Source organism: Artibeus jamaicensis, unplaced genomic scaffold, assembly GCF_021234435.1.
Source record: "Artibeus jamaicensis isolate MK-2021 breed Jamaican fruit bat unplaced genomic scaffold, CSHL_Jam_final contig_252, whole genome shotgun sequence".
Classification (NCBI taxonomy): Eukaryota; Metazoa; Chordata; class Mammalia; order Chiroptera; family Phyllostomidae; genus Artibeus; species Artibeus jamaicensis.
Window position 1 is genome coordinate 2,950,461 of NW_026521538.1, and position 18,026 is coordinate 2,968,486.

The 18,026-nt window shown below is 39.2% G+C and overlaps 1 protein-coding gene across 1 annotated transcript in view; it reads right to left on the reverse strand.

Moving 5' to 3' along the window:
* The window catches only part of HPSE2 (heparanase 2 (inactive)), a 670,997-nt gene that overhangs the window by 192,295 nt on the left and 460,676 nt on the right, over positions 1-18,026 (reverse strand). The window contains exon 6 of the mRNA XM_053662539.1: positions 17,958-18,005. Within this exon, the coding sequence (XP_053518514.1) occupies positions 17,958-18,005 (48 nt within the window). The remainder of the gene's footprint in view (positions 1-17,957; positions 18,006-18,026) is intronic.

Here is an 18,026-nt window from a genome sequence, read left to right on the forward strand (position 1 = left end):
CCTCCCCATATGTATTTGATGCCATTCAATCTGCTGCCCCCATGATGGAACTCAGAGGGAGGGAGTCTAAGTAAGTCTGTGCAAAGGCCCTTGAAAACGAACTGCCTGAGACTCTGGAAGTTTCTGTCTTTCATGGTCTCCACCCCTGATGGTTTTTACAGCCAGAAGCTATGGAGACTTCTTTTTCTGGCACTGAAGCCCTGGGCTTGGGGGCCTGGTATGGGGCTGGGACCCCTTGTTCCTCAGATACTGCTTCTGATTTTTATCTACCACACACGGGTGTGGGCCAACCTGTTCCTCACCTTTACCACTCCTACCAGTCTCTATGTGTTTCTTCTTTAATTCTATAGTTGTAGGACTTCCATTCAGCTTGATTTTTGATGGTTCTGGATGATGGTTGTTCTATAGCTTAGTTGTAATTCTGACGTGGTTATGTAAGGAGGCAAGCTGTGTTTACCTATGCCATCATCTTAACCAGAAGTCCAAAACTACCCTGTCTTTATCTTGAAAATTAGTATTTTGGTATACTTGTATCTGTTACTGTGAGATTGTCAGCTTCCTAAAACTTAAAGACTTTCTAATTAAGTCAGTAATGATAATAAATGCACTTTTTAATGATGTGCTATCTTTAATGTGAAAGACATAAACCAAAATAAAGAAATGGGAAAGGAAGGGAGGACATGGAGGATAAAATGTTTAATTCAGAAACTGTAAGAAAACAGAGAGAGAGAGAGAAGGAGGGAGGTGAGAGAAAAGACTAAACAAAATTAACTAAATAATTAAAATTGATTCCTCAGAGAACCAAGAAAAGAAGCTATAAGACATAAAAAAACAGGTTTTGAGGAATAACGAGAGCTTTCAAAAATTAGAAATATGATCAAAGAAATGAAATTTCAATAGAATATAGATCTATAAGGGAATTTATGAGAAAACAGAAGAAAAAATAAAGGAGAGAAAATACATAAAAATTAGAGTACTGTTTGAGGAATTCTGATATCTGACTAATAGAAGTTCCAGAAAGAGAGAGCACAGAAAATAAAAAAAAGAAAGTTGTCCAAGAAAAAATATTCAGAAAAAAATTTCTAAACTGAAGGGGATGAATTTCAGATTGACAGGGCCTACCACATACCTATTGAACAGAATAATAAGAGAATCACATAAAGGATCACTTGGGACAAGATCTAAAAGCATCAAGATAGATAAAACAGGGCAAATAAAAGGACTGGAAATTAAAAAGGCATCAGATTTCTTAATATTTAGAAGGAAAGCTAGAACAAAATGGAAGAAAATATCAACATTTGAAAGAAATCTTTATGTATCCAGAATATAAATCAAACTCTATTACAAGGTCTCAACATATTCACCTCTCATTTATCTTTTCTTAAGAATTTCCTGCAAAAAAAAGTTCCACCAAAATGAGGGAGTAAACCTCAAAAAAAAAAAGAAAAGAAAAAGAAAGGAAAAAGGCACGGATCCAACAAATAAGAGAGTCAAAGGAATCCCCAGGATGATGGTGAAGGGAGATCCCAGGACAACAGCTGTGCAGGAAGGACAGAGATCAAGCAGTCCAGATGGGACCAGAGAGGGCCTGCTCCAGGAGACTCTCCAAGGACAGGACGAAACTGATGGCTATCTGGGGTGTTTGCATAGAGATCTACCCTTCTGGTATAGAGTTAGGGATAGATTAATGGGAACTAGGAAAATGAAAAGACAGGTATTAATTCCAGGGAAAGCAGTAAGTTGTGAAAGGAAGAAAATGTAATCATAGCACACCACATTCTTTGCCAGGAATCATATTTATATAGTAATAAAAATGCGAGCACTGAGTTCTGATCTCACCAATACTAAGATATAAAATATTGGAGGACAGGCAAAGGTAAGTACAATTCACTGTGTGAGGAGCTAGAGAAATAAGAGAGCTAAATCCTCATCTTCTGTAGTAGGAAAATAATAGATAATATTTGAATTGGGAAAAAATCAAGAAACAGTAGCAATAGACTATTATTTAGAAGTATGAAAACAAGCATCAGAAATGGTTAAAATTGTGATGACTGCTTCTAGAGAGGGGGAATTAGAGGTGGGAAGGGTGGATTTGGGTACTGATGGCTTCTATTATTTAAAAAATGCATTATATGCTTATTCCAGAAATATTAGAAAGTGCAAAAAAGTAAAAATGAGAATAAAAGAGTCCCTATATACTTCTAAAGGTTAACACTATGAATCTATTAGTGCATTTTCTTTGAGTTTATGTCAATTTGTATTATTGAGATATGACTTGTATATTTTATATTTTACTTTATTCATGTGACAAAACTATTTTTGCATTTATTATGCTTTTCATAAATATTTTAACAGCAATGTATTACTTCATAATGAATAACTATTTACTTAGGTGTAATAGTTCAGGCCCATTTCTTAATATTTTTTTATGAAAAATGTCAAACACAGACAAGTGGAAAGAATTATGTAGTAAAAACCACATACCTACCACCACGGTTATGCAATTACTACTTTGCTACACATCCTCTATCACACATTTATCAATCTATCTATCCCTCTATCTATTCATAGATCTGTTTAATGTGTTGAGGCATTTCAAAGCAAATTGCAGTGTTGTGGACAGCTCTGCCTGGTTTAGAAATTGTAACTCTACCCCCTGTGGCTAAGGATGAGTGAGTGACAATCTCTGGAATGTGAGCCACAGGAGACAAAGCTTGTCTCTGGTAGCAAATGCTGCCTCAGTTTCCTTCGGGCCCCCAAAGCATGATTGAAAGCTCTTGACGGGTAAGACCCCTCAGAGGAGGGGCAAACTAGGCCAGACGTGATCACTTGGGAGGCCATCATGAAAGGACTTGGAGGGCTGCAACGAAGAGCAATGCACTCTCAAAACCACCCCACCCCCTTCCCCCGGCTGCTTTGACAAAGGCCAAGTTCCCATGTCCTCTGGGAGAAGCACTTCCTGGCTCTAATCCCTTTAAGCCTGATTATCTGATACGGAGGGGTGCAGCTCCTCGCCCTGCTAGAGGGTGTCCTGGGGAAAAATCTGGCATCACAAAGACTTCCTGATAAACCCATGGAATCTGCTGTGCTAAGAGTGCTTTCATTCACATGATAAAGGTCCGAGAGGAAATGAGTATGTCTCCCAAAGTTTCTGCAACCCCCTTTCCTGACAGACACTGACTCAGACTAAGCCCTCAGATTTCTTTGAAATTTTATCTACTGTTTGATCCTTGCTGCCCTGTATTCCTGTGTATCACAACCCAATAAAAGCCATTGGAGGAAGAGGCTCAACGCCTTTTCCCCCTGAGAAACTGGCCACTGCTCAAGGCCTTTTTCCTCTGGGAAACAGGCCACCTCTCCTCCCCAAGCACATCATGTCTCAGTCATGTTTACTCTCATCCATGGCACACGGGGGGACTTGCAAGGAAAGTTGCCACCACATGGCAGACTTGGTACAATTCACCCTAGTAAGTTCATCAGGCATACTATTAACTAGAGCTCAGTGTCTTTTTATGGTTATTTTTCTTAAGTTTTATGTACTATGATGTGCACCAATAGTAATCGTATCATTTGTTGAATTTTGACAAGTGCACACTCAGGTGTACCCCACATTATAATCGCTTCAGAATATTCCTTCATTCACCTTTCCCCCTCAATTATATTCCTACACCCTATACCCAAAGGGACACAGTCAGTGCTCTAGTTTTAAAAATCTGTTCCAGAACTTCATGTAACTGGAATAATGCAAGTGTGCTTTTTTAAATAAAAGGGTTTTTTTTTGTACTGAGCATAATAATTTTGAGATGCATTCATTTGTGGACTGTGTCATTAATTTGCCCTTATGATATTCCTTGTTTTGAAGTCTACTTTGTCTAATTTTAAGGCAGCTTCACCAACTTTTTATGATAACTGCTTACATAGTATGTCACTCTTATCTTTTTATTTTTAATTTATCTGTGTCTTTATATTTGAGGTTTATTTGTTATAGGCAGAGTATAAGTGGGTATTCTATATAACCTAGACTGACAATCTTTACGTTTAATTATATTATTTAGAACAATTACACTTAATATAATTATTGATATGGTTGTGGTTAGGTCTGCCATTTTGCTATTTGATTTCTGTTTCCAATTTAGTTTTTGTTCCTCTGTTCTTCTTTTCTTGTTTTTTTGAAGTTAATTCAGTATTCTTTAGTATTCCATTTTAATTCCAATACAGCTTTTTAGCTAAAAATTTGATTATCTTTCAAGTAATTGCTCTAGGACTACATTTTGCACCCTTACTTATCAAAATCTTCTTAAATATTATACTACTTCACATGAAGGGATCTTGCAACAGTATAATTCCATTTACTGCCTCATCTTTTCCTCATCCTCTGTGGTATTATTGCCATGTATTTTTACATCTATATATATTATAAACTCCATAATACAATGCTATGGTTTTGCATTAGAGTCAATTACTTTTAAAGAAATTAAGAGGAAAAACATAGTCCTTTATATTTACCCACAAGTTTACCATTCCCTACACTTTTTTTTTTTTTTTTGAGATTCAAGTTTCCTTCTGATGTCATTGCCTTTCTGTCTGAAGACTTCCTTTAGTATTTCTTGTAGCACAGGTACACTGGCTTTCATTATCAAAAATGTGTTTATTTCTGCTTCATTAAAAAAAAACACTTTTGCTAGATATAGAATTCTGGCTTGATGTTTTTGTTTAGTACTTTAAAGATGTCCCATTATCTTCACTTCTCCATTACTTCTGAAGTCAAGTTAGCCATCATCTGTGTCTTTGTTCTGAGTGTCATTTTGTCTGAACACTTAGAATAATTTCTCCTTAACTTTTTTCCTCAGAAGTTTGACTATGATATGCCCTGGTATGATTTTTCCTTGTATTTATCTTTCCTAGGGTTTGTCTAACTTCTTGGTTCTAATATTTTCACCAAAAATATTAATATTTTTCACCAAATTTGGGAGAAGTTCAGCTTTTGTTTCTTCAAAAAAATTCTGCTGCTCCATTTTCTCTCTCTTGTCCTCTGGCCTCTAAGTACACACGTATCAGACCATTTGATATTGGCATTGAGGTTGCTGAAACCTCATTTTTGCCCAGTATTTTCCTCTATTCTTAATTGTATAATTGTTATGGATCTGTATGCAAGTTCACCAACCCTTTTTTCTATAGTTTCTAATCTCATGTTAAGCCTATCCACTGAGTTTTTCATTTCACTTATTCTTTTTATTTCTTTAAGAGTTTCATTTGGTTCTTTTTTAAAACATATGTTGTTTTCATTTCACTGCTGATATTTCCCATGTAGTCACCCAATATAGACATTTTCCCCTTAATTATTTGAATATATTTGCAATAGCTTCTTTAAAAATCCTTAATCCTTATCAACCAATTCTATTATCTGGGTCATCACAGGGTTTCTATTTATTGCTCATTCTCTTGGCCAAGGGTCACATTTTCCTGTTTTCTTTGCATGTCTTACAACCTTTTAACTATATAATGAAACCATGGATGATGTGCTGTTGAGACAGAAAAGTGTTGATTTCAGATCTAGCAGGAGGTTGGGTGAATGCCTCATCATCTTTTTCCTGGGGCAGCTTCAGTGCACACATTTTCAGGGGAAGCCTGTTTTGGTTACACATCACACTTAGCAAATCCCTGGTCCCGAGACACAGACTACACTCCTGAGGCACAACTCTTTTGGTTTTCATTGAGAAGCATAAGGTGTTTATCAGCTCCTCTTAATTGGTAAGATTCAAAATGCAATCTCAGTCCCTCCTGTGACAACAACTGAAATCTCTGGGTAACTTTTTCAGGCTTTCAGCTGTTGCTTTTTACCAGGCTTCTTTGAGACTCCCTTGAAAATGCACATTTCAAGGATTGGGAAAAGATTTAAGGCAAATTCATATGCATATTTGGCACTTTGCCTCATGGCTCCTTCTTTCTGAGATTTCCATCTTTTCACTCCTTCTTCTGAAACCTCAGGCCAACATAACCATGTATTTCATTTGGGTTCTAGTCACCTCATTGCATGTTTTGTTACATAACCACAGGTCTCACCAGTACCATTCACTTCTTTCAAGGACTGAATAACTTCTAGTTTTTGCTTCCTTTTGGTCACTCTTTAGTGTTTTGTCCAGATTTTTCACTGATGCCTTCCAGAGGCTGCTTCACTATTTCTAGAATTGCAACTTCGTCTCACTAGCTTTTACTGGTTTTTCTGCATAGTTTGGTGGGCAGTACCAATCACTAAGTCATGTATCTTGGTCTTCAAAATCTAAGAGCCTGAATTTTCAAATAAAAATAGTCTAACTATATAGTTATGTTTATTTATGAGTTTGGACTTAGAGTTCTGGTTGTTCAGTCTCTAGGATCAGCACCCCAATATTGAATTCATTCTTTTGCATACCTATATATAGGTATTTATGAGGGGTACCCGAAAACCTAGAATTTATTTATAAAAATTGTGTATTTATTCTTATATGTTTAAAATTCAGTCACCTTTAAAGTATTATCTATTTGACGCAGTACATCTATTGAAATATTTTTTTCCACTACTCAAAGTAGTTTTTGAACTCATCAATTTTGATGCCTTTTAGTGCTTTTTTGTTTCACTATTTCCACACTGGTAAAACATTTTCCTTTGAGGACTGTTTTCATCCAGGGAAACAACAACAAAAAAAAGTTCTGCAGGAGAGACTGGGTGAAATGGGAGGGTGGGGCATGGGGGTCATGTTGTTTTGGGTCAAAAACTGCAGAATACTCAGTGCAGTATGAGCAGGTGGCTTTGTAAATCACCTACATAAAATGGGCAAATGGGCTGAATCTTCAAAAAAAGTTCAGTGAAGCTGAACACAGCCTCTTACAACAATAGCAGCTGGTGCACTGATACAGATGGGTCCCTAGAACACTCACTTCGTAGGGGAAGCCTGTACTACAAGGGGCCTGCCCTCCAGAAGATAATTCTTTTTTTTGGGGGGTCCCCCTTATATTGACACTTCTATCTTAATTCATTTTTTCCTGACAATGATTCTTGATTTTCTTTACCTTATTAAGAATGTAATAATGTTTTGCCTCAGCATTTCTTAGGGTTAGAGAGTCCTCCTGGCCAGGCTTTTCTGGAATTGTTCCATGACTATTCCAAGTCTTGACTGGAAACTATAGTTGGAAGGAGTAAATGGTCGGCTCCAGAGGCTACTTGTTGTCCTCAAATGAGTACTGATCCTGGAGTCAAAACCAAAACCTGTTCCCTGCTTTGGGGGTATTTTTAGAGTAGTTGCAAACATATGATTTTATCTTGAGGGATTGGCCAATATTTCTAAGTAGCTAATAAATAAAACATATTTATAAACAATGTATTTTTCCATTATAAAAATACTGTACTTGCTTCATTCTATTTACACTATAAATAGTGCTTCACTAGGAAATAAAAGCTTTCTCTGATCCCTCCCTTTCAGCCATGATAATTGAGAAGACTTACATTCTTACCCCTTAGTATTTGTACACTCATTATTTCTACCTACAACACTATAAATTCGTCAAACTTCACTCTTTATCCAGACAGCCTTCGGTGAGGACAATGAAGAGGAGCTGAAGTCCCCCACTAGAGTGTAATACTTTCAGTAAAGGATCATTTCTAGTTACCAAAGCAATAATAGTTAAGAGAACACCACTTAGAGTGAGATAGACCCTAACTTCACTTTCTGTACAGTCTTTAGATTTTCTACAACTTTCTCTAAGTTATAGATAAATAGAGATAAAAATAGTCCCTACCTCATTTAGTCATTGTGAGCATCAGATATGGTAAGGCATATAAAAGTTTGTGACATTTTTTTGCCACATTCTTATTATTATTATCATTGTTATTATTTTCCTCCAAAGTAAATGTGCAATAAACAATTGCGTAAATGGGGGGCATGGGTGAAAAAGGTGACAGGATTAAGAAATACAAATTGGAGAGGGGGTTTCAAGATGGCGGTGGACTAGGACGGAGTAGATACCAGTTCTTAATACAAAAGAGACAGAAACCTATCCGATCTGAGGAGGTGAGGCCAGCAAGCCAGCAGTTGCCAAGCATATATGAAAATAAGAGACGAGAAACCTCATCGGTCACGGAGGAACCAGACGGTAGGGAGACAGCAGCGGTACAGTAGTCTCTGGGACGGAGCAGGGAGAAACAGCCGGTGCAGGGTAGGGGAACCAGCGCCCTGTGGCCAGAGCCAAACGGCTCCTGGGGCAGCCTTCAGCGCCCGGACTGCTCCCTCCCTGGGATTCTTCTGCCGGGCAGGCCGAGTGGCCCAGGCAAAGAGGTGTGGAAGAAATTTCAGCCTGCACGCAAGTTGGGGATCTAGTAGCTCCACACGCAGGGTGTCTGGGCGGATGCCTAAGGGCACCTAGGCCAACATTCAGCGCCCGGAAAGCTCCCTCCCTAGGATTTTTGGGCTGGGGACCTGCCAAGTGGCCCAACCAGAGGGGAGCAGAGGTGATTTCAGTCTGTGCATAGCTCGGAGGTTCAGCGCCTGGTGGGAATTGTGTCTGGGAGAGTGCCTAAAGGCGCCTGGGACAGCGTTCAGCACCCGGACGGCTCCCTCCCTCGGATTTTTCTGCCGGGCAGGCTGAGTGGCCCAGGCAAAGAGGTGTGGAAGAAACTTCAGCCTGCGCGTAAGTTGGGGATCTAGTCGCTCCACACGCAGTGTGTCTGGGCAAGTGCCTGAGGGTGCCTAGGCCAACATTCAGCGCCCGGAAAGCTCCCTCCCTAGGATTTTTGGGCCGGGGATCTGCCAAGTGGCCCAACCAGAGGGGAGCAGAGGTGATTTCAGTCTGTGCATAGCTCGGAGGTTCAGCGCCTGGTGGGAACTGTGTCTGGGAGAGTGCCTAAAGGCGCCTGGGACAGCGTTCAGCACCCGGACGGCTCCCTCCCTCGGATTTTTCTGCCGGGCAGGCTGAGTGGCCCAGGCAAAGAGGTGTGGAAGAAACTTCAGCCTGCGCGCAAGTTGGGGATCTAGTCGCTCCACACGCAGTGTGTCTGGGCAAGTGCCTGAGGGTGCCTAGGCCAACATTCAGCGCCCGGAAAGCTCCCTCCCTAGGATTTTTGGGCCGGGGATCTGCCAAGTGGCCCAACCAGAGGGGAGCAGAGGTGATTTCAGTCTGTGCATAGCTCGGAGGTTCAGCGCCTGGTGGGAACTGTGTCTGGGAGAGTGCCTAAAGGCGCCTGGGACAGCGTTCAGCGCCCGGACGGCTCCCTCCCTGGAATTTTCCTGCCAGGCAGGCCGAGTGGCCCAGGCAAAGAGGTGTGGAAGAAACTTCAGCCTGCGCGCAAATTGGGGATCTAGTCGCTCCACACGCAGTTTGTCTGGGCAAGTGCCTGAGGGCACCTAAGCCAACGTCCAGCGCCCAGAAAGCTCCCTCCCTAGGATTTTTGGGCCCAGACCGGCCAAGAGACCCAACGAGGGGGGAGCAGAGGAGATTTCAGCCTGCACACAGTTCTGGGACCAGCACCCGGCGTGGTGCTGCTACATCCCTAGGGGTCTTTTTGGGTTTTTTTGTTTGTTTGTTTGTTTGTTTTGGTTTTTTGCCAGAGGTTGGCCAGGGGACCCAGACAAACACAGGAACAGAAGGGATACACACCACGCAGCGTGCCATGATGAGCACACAGAGTTTCTAGGTCTGCTTCCAGTCCACCCCCCTCAGACTATCTGGAAGCCCGGGACACTGAGGGGTCCTGGGAAAAGAGCTGAGACCCTCAACCCCCTCCCTTTCCGGCCAAGCAAGGTGGGGGGCCAGGAGAGACTTGTTTGATAGAGTTTACAGAGAGGGTGCGGAGGACAAAGGGCCCCAACCAAAGACTCTGTGGTTGCCAGCCCAGGAGAACTCAGAGGTGCAGTCTGGGGCTCTGAATCCGGTAGACTCGGGAGCCTGCTCTGCTTCACACCCAGCTTGGCAGCGAGCCCAGGATTGGGCAGAGGGTCTGCGGCCTCCCAACTGAACGGGGGCAGGCCTGTGCTCAATCCCGAGGGAACCAGGCAACTAGGCCGGTGCAGGTGCCTGCAAACACAGCAAACCAGACTATGGCAGTAACCCCTGGGAAGGGAGCGCTGCGAGAAAGTCCTAGCTCCCCATTGTAGGGAGCTGGGGGAGAGGCGCCAAGTGTCTGGATCCTGAGAGGGGCTGGATGAAAAAAAAAAAAAATCACAACAATCGACCCTCAGCCAACTGCAACCAGAAAAACCAGTTCGGCTAGTTTGAAGCCAACAAGTGACATTCCTTTTTCTGAGGGTTTTTTTTTTAGAGATTATTTTGGTGCGTTTTTTGGGGTTTTTTTTTTCTTTCTTTATTTTATTTTTATTCTTTCTTTTTTTTTATTTACCTTTCTCCCCTCTCCATTCCTTTTCTTTATCTTTTTGCTTTTTAAAAGTAATCTGTTATTTCTTTTAAACTTTATTACTGTTTCTTCTTTCCATACTTTTGTCCTCTTTTCCCGGATTTCCTGTTTTATTTCTTTTTCTTTTCTTTCTAAACTTATTGCTCTTTCTTACATTCCCCTACCATTTTTTCTTTCTTCCTTTTATTTCTTTCCTTATCATTTCTTTTACCCACAAGAGTCACAATCAACTTGAAAATATAAAAAGACCAGAGCTGGACCCATAGAAGAGGCCTCCCAATAGTAGAGCCAGAGAGACAAATTGCACATTGTTGTAGGAGAGAAGCCACAAGTTGCTGCATATTTGAGTAGGTGGAAGCAGAGAACAACAGGATAACCAAAAGAGGCTGCACCATTGAAAGTCACAGGCATTCCACCACAAAAGTTCATACCATAAACCCAGGGTGTCAAAACAGATTAATCTAAGAAGCTGAGGCTAACAAGAAGAGTCTCACAAACAATGGGAAGACAAAGAAACAATCCCCAAATGAAAGGAAAGGAGGAATCCTCAGAAAGAATGCTAGATGAAACAGAGGCAAGTCAACTATCAGATACTGAATTCAAAGCACTGGTGATCAGGAAGTTCAAAGAGCTCACAATCAGCTACCAGAAACTACAGGGAAGTTACAATGATCTCACTGTGAACTATATCAACATGAAAAAGGAAATGGAAATTATTAGCAAGGGCCAAGAGGAAATGAAGAATACAACTTCTGAATTAAAAAGCACAGTGGAAAGCATTAAAAATAGGGTGGATGAAACAGAAGATCGGATTAGTGAATTGGAGGACAAAGTAGAAAGCATCTCACAGAAAGAACAGGAAAGGGAAAAGAGGCTCAGAAAGAATGAAGAGAGATTAAGAGAAATGCAAGACAATATGAAACGTAATAATATCCGAATAATAGGAATACCAGAAGGAGAAGAAGAAGAACAAGGGATAGAAAACATATTTGAAAGAGTAAAGAGAGAAAATTTCCCTAATTTGACAAAAGAAAAAGTCACACAAATCCAGGAATCTCACAGAGTCCCATTCAAGAGGAACCCAAAGAGGCCCACTTCAAGACACATCATCATTAAAATGGCAAACTTCCAAGACAAAGAGAGAATCTTAAAGGCAGCAAGGGAGAAAAAAGAAATAACATACAAGGGCGTCCCAATAAGGTTAGCCACTGACTTCTCAATGGAAACACTCCAAGCAAGAAGAGATTGGCAAGAAATATTCCAAGTAATGAGAAACAGAGGCCTACAACCAAGGCTACTTTACCCAGCAAGGCTCTCAATCAAGATAGAAGGCCAAATAAAGAGCTTCCAAGACAAAAGAAGTCTAAAAGAATTTGCTGCCACCAAGCCAGCTCTACAAGAAATACTAAAAGGTCTGCTTTAAGGAAAGGAAGGAAAAGAGACAGACAGAGAGGAACACAGGTACAAAAATGGCAATGAATAAGTACCTATCAATAATATCCTTAAATGTAAATGGATTAAATGCTCCAATCAAAAGACACAGAATAGCGTCATGGATAAGAAAATATGACCCACACATATGCTGCCTACAAGAGACCCACCTCAGGACAAAAGACCATCACAGACTAAAAATCAAAGGCTGGAAACAAATTTTCCAAGCAAATGGATAAGAAAAAAAAGCTGGGGTAGCAATTCTCATATCAGACAAAATAGACTTCAAAAAAAGAGCCATAAAGAGTGACCCAGAAGGTCACTTCATAATACTCAAGGGAAGAATCCACCAAGAAGACATTAACATCATAAATATATACGCACCCAACATAGGAGCACCAAAATATATAAAGAAAATCTTAGAGGAATTCAAGAAAGATATAGACAGCAACACAATTATAGTGGGGGATTTTAACACCCCACTATCAAAAATGGACAGATCTTCCAAACAAAATATCAACAAAGACATTGTGGCATTAAACAACACCCTTGATGAAATGGACCTAACGGATATATACAGAGCTCTTCACCCCAAAGAAGCTAAATACACATTCTTTTCAAATGCACATGGTACATTCTCAAAGATAGATCACATGATAGGGCACAAAACAAGCCTCAACAAATTCAAGAATATTGAAATCATACCAAGCATTTTCTCTGACCATAAGGGACTGAAACTGGAAACCAACCCCAAAGGAAAAAACCCAAAACACCCAAAATCATGGAGACTGAACAGTATGCTATTAAACAATGAATGGGTCAAGAATGAAATTAGGGAAGAAATCAAAAAGTTTCTGGAAACAAATGAAAATGATCACACAACAACCCAAAACTTATGGGATACAGCCAAGGCAGTCCTGAGAGGGAAGTTTATAGCAATACAGACCTACCTAAAGAAAACAGAAACATTTCAAACAAATGAACTTACTCTACGCCTACAAGAACTCGAGGAACAACAACAAAAACAGCCCAAAGCAAGTAGAAGGAAGGAAATAACTAAGATCAGAGCAGAACTAAATGACATAGAGACTAAAAGTACAATTCTAAAGATCAATGAATCCAGGAGTTGGTTCTTTGAAAAAATAAACAAAATAGACAAGCCTTTAAGTAGGCTCATCAAGAAAAGAAGGGAACGGACACAAATAAACACAATCAGAAATGAAAGAGGAGAGATTACAACTGACACCACAGAAATAGAGAGGATTGTAAGAAATTACTATGAAGAACTGTATGCCAAGAAATTTGAGAACCTAGGGGAAATGGACACATTTCTAGAAAAATATAATCTCCCAAAACTCAATGAAAAAGAAGTAGAACACCTGAATAGACCAATAACAGCAAAAGAAATTGAAGCAGTAATCAAAAAACTCCCATCACACAAAAGCCCTGGACCAGATGGATTCACAGGAGAATTCTACAAAGCATTTAAGGAAGAGCTAACCCCCATTCTTCACAGACTATTCCAAAAAATACAAAAGGATGGAAAACTCCCTAACTCCTTTTATGAAGCCAGCATCATCCTAATTCCAAAACCAGATAGAGATACAACAAAGAAAGAAAACTTCAGGCCAATATCGCTGATGAACATAGATGCTAAAATCCTCAACAAAATATTAGCAAATCGCATCCAACAATATATCCAAAAGATAATACACCATGACCAAGTGGGTTTCATCCCAGGGATGCAAGGATGGTTCAACATTCGCAAAACAGTAAATGTAATTCATCACATAAACAAAAGCAAAGACAAAAACCACATGATCATATCAATAGACGCGGAAAAAGCTTTCGATAAGGTACAACACCCATTTATGATAAAAACACTCAGCAAAATGGGAATAGAGGGAACATTCCTCAATATAATAAAGGCCATTTATGAGAAACCTACAGCCAATATCATACTCAATGGACAAAAACTAAAAGCTTTTCCACTAAGATCAGGAACAAGACAAGGATGTCCACTTTCACCACTCCTATTCAATATAGTATTAGAAGTTTTGGCCACAGCGATCAGGCAGGAAAAGGAAATAAAAGGCATCCAAATAGGAAAGGAGGAAACAAAATTGTCACTGTTTGCAGATGACATGATAGTGTACATGGAAAATCCTATAGACTCTACCCAAAAACTGCTCAAACTAATTAATGAATTTGGCAAAACAGCAGGATACAAAGTCAATATCCAGAAATCAAAGGCATTTTTGTATACAAACAATGAATCAGCAGAAGCAGAAATCAAGGAAAAAATCCCATTCGATATAGCAAAAAGAAAAATAAAATATCTGGGAATAAACCTAACCAAAGAGGTAAAAGACCTGTATGCAGAAAACTACACAGCACTGAAGAAAGAAATCAAGGAAGACACAAACAAATGGAAACATATACCGTGTTCATGGATTGGAAGAATTAACATCATCAAAATGTCCATACTACCCAAAGCAATATACAGATTCAATGCTATACCTATTAAAGTACCAATGTCGTATTTCACAGACATAGAACAAACACTTCAAAAATTTATATGGAATCATAAACGAGCCCGAATAGCAGCTGCTCTTTTGAGAAAGAAGAACAAAGTAGGAGGGATCACAATACCTGATATCAAACTGTATTACAAAGCCACTGTAATCAAAACAGCCTGGTACTGGCATAAAAACAGGCACATAGACCAATGGAACAGAACAGAGAGCCCAGAAATCAACCCAACCCTCTACAGTCAATTAATATTCGACAAAGGGGGCAGTAACATAAAATGGAGTAAAGATAGCCTCTTCAGCAAATGGTGTTGGGAGAACTGGACAGCTACGTGCAAAAAAATGAAACTTGAGCACCAACTTACACCATACACCAAAATAAATTCAAGGTGGATAAAAGACTTAAATATAAGCCATGACACCATTAAAGTCCTAGAGGAGAACATTGGCAAGAAAATCTCAGATATTCCACGCAGCAACATTTTTATAGATATGTGCCCTAGAGCAAGGAATATAAAGGAAAGAATAAACAAATGGGATCTTATCAAAATAAAAAGCTTCTGCATGGCTAAAGAAAACAGTATTAAATTAAAAAGACAACCAACTGTATGGGAAAACATATTTGCCAATGATACCTCAGACAAAGGTTTAATCTCCAAAATATACAAAGAACTTACACGACTCCACTCTAGGAAGACATTGAACCCAATTAAAAAATGGGAAAAGGACTTGAACAGACACTTCTCTAAAGAGGACATACAGAACATCCAGAGACACATGAAGAGATGCTCAATATCGTTAGCTATCAGAGAGATGCAAATTAAAACCACAATGAGATACCACTTTACACCAGTCAGGATGGCTATAATAGACAAAGCAACAAACAACAAATGTTGGAGAGGGTGTGGGGAAAAGGGGACCTTAGTTCACTGTTGGTGGGATTGTAGACTGGTACAACCATTATGGAAAACAGTATGGAATTTTCTCAGAAAAATAAAAATTGACCTGCCTTTTGACCCAGCAATTCCACTGCTAGGATTATACCCCAAGAATCCTAAAACATCAATTTCAAAGAACCTATGCACCACAATGTTCATAGCAGCACAATTTACAATAGCCAAGAGTTGGAAGCAACCTAGGTGCCCATCAGTAAATGAATGGATCCAAAAATTGTGGTACATATACACCATGGAATTTTATGCAGCAGAGAGAAAGAAGGAGCTACTACCTTTTGCAACAACATGGATGGAACTGGAAAGCATTATGCTGAGTGAAATAGGCCAGGCATTGAAGGACAAATACCATATGATCTCACCTTTGACAGGAAGCTAAAGAATAAAACAAATAAGCAAATAGAATAAAAACAAAGACGCTGAAATAGAGAACAAGTGGGCAGCGACCAGAGGGGAGAGGGAAGGGAACTTAAGGGGAAAAAGGGGGAGGGATTTTGAGGAACAAGTATGAATGACACAGAGATGAGGACTTGGGGGGGGGAATGGGAGGGAGGGGGGAGACCGGGCGGGGGGGGGGAAGAGGGAAAAAAAATGTACTTGAAAAGTAACCAAATAAAATTATTAAAAAAAAAAAAAAAAAGAAATACAAATTGATAGTTACAAAATAGTATAATAGGGGTGTAAAGGGGTGACTATAATAGGGGTGGCTATATTGGAAATATAGTCAATAATAATGTAATAACTAAGTATGGTGCCAGGTAGGTACTTAAAATATCACTGGGATCACTTCTTAAATTATATGATTGCCTAATCACTGTGCTCTACATCTAAAATGAACATAAAGTAACACTGAATGTCAACTGTAATTGAAAAATAAAATTTTAACAAAATTGGAAACTGAGTTTTATAAAGATTTGCAAAGCTTATAGACATAATAATACTTGAAAGGACTGTGATTCAAACCCAGACCTTCTGACAATGATGCCTATGTATTCAACCACTAAACCACATGGGTGTCTGGTTCTAATATGCCACTTTTAATTTAAATAATAAAATGAAAGTATTGTCTTAAAACAACAATTGCCTAAATAAGCACTTGTTGAATTGAATAAGTGCTATTTTGATGGGAGAGAAAAACACACAAATTACAAAAACAAGTTATAAGAAAAAATAGTCATTGTAAGTTCTAATAAACACTAATAAAAGAGCTAAGGAAGAAAATCAGTGAGGAACCTGGTTTAGATAAGGAAGGCCTCTTGATATAGATGACATATAAGCTGAATCTTAAGAGATGAGGAGGAGCCAGTCACACAAAAAATGGAGAGAACAGTATTACAGGCAGAAGAATATCATGTACAAAGGTCCTGAGGCAGACATGCATGTGAACTTTCTATGAACCAAAAGACTACCAGTGTGTTGGGATAGAATGAGTAAGGATAGAGTGGCACCAGATGCCCTCAGAGGTGGCAGAGGCTGAACACAAAGGGCCTCATCGGCCAGGGCAGAAAGTTTGGCTTTTGGTCTAAGTGCAAAGGGAAGACACTGAAGGATTTTAAGCAAAAGAATGGCTATATTTTCATACTTACTGAATTCATCACTTACAAAAAAATCTGAAGGATAAGAATGTCTGAAAATATTTGGAATGTGTTTGGAGAAACTAAAAGTATACATGTAGAATAAAATATTTCCATTATGATTGAAGTTATTGATTGTCAACAACCCCAAAACTCTTTTGGGACACTTAATAAAGATTTCATTGACTTTGCTTTTTTCCACACATGTCATGAATATGTAAGGAATACTGGGAACCCTTAAAACGGGTTAGAAGACAAGAGTTATGAGCTAGGGAGGAAAAGTTAGAGTAACTGAGAAAGATGGCCAGAGCTGACAGGTATGAGGGCACAGAACTAGAGCCAATATCTAGGCTATGAGGACCACATTAGATGAGAGGTGATTTGTAATATGCTGTGGTACAGATTGCTTGTAAAAAGGAAAGGCAGGATTCCAGTGTAAAATTGTGAGACGTTGCAAGATGTTGGACATTCCAGCCCAAATGCTATAAGGAAACTTAGAGAAAATGTAAATTTATATATCAGATAATTATCTTTACAAGTCAATCTCCCTTTGGGGCAATATATCTTTGCCATTGTAAGCTTCTTCCTGGAATGTTAAGGTTTATTTTCTGTCAAAGCTGCTTCATTCCCTTCATATTCTTTTTTTTTTAACTTGCTTCATATTAGTAACTCTCTTGGCACTAATTAAGACCACTGCCATTAATATAATAAAGTGTTTCTATTTTCACATGATATATTGAGTAATCAACAATATTTCCTCTTAAGGAAATTTATTCCTAAGCAAAAGCTTATGGGGAAATGGTGCCATGTTCGGATTTCCATTACCTGCTGACTGATGACAGATTGATGTAAAAAAGTACATAATAGCTGAGCTTTCCCAAATGTGTCAGTGTTGTTGATGCTTTTAAATTGTATTACTATGAGATAGTATGTGTCATAAGAACAACTCTGGACTTAGTTTCAACTTTTTTTCTAGAGGATGAAGAATAGCTTATTAAATGCCAGCTATAAGCTTCATGATAACTAATAACTTTCACTTCACAGCAGCTGATAATAAGTAAGAGCAAAAACGGTGAATACCTACTGTTGCCAGGTAACTGCATCCACTGTGCTCCCTGCCACCTTCATGAATCTGTGAGGAAGATAAAGAACA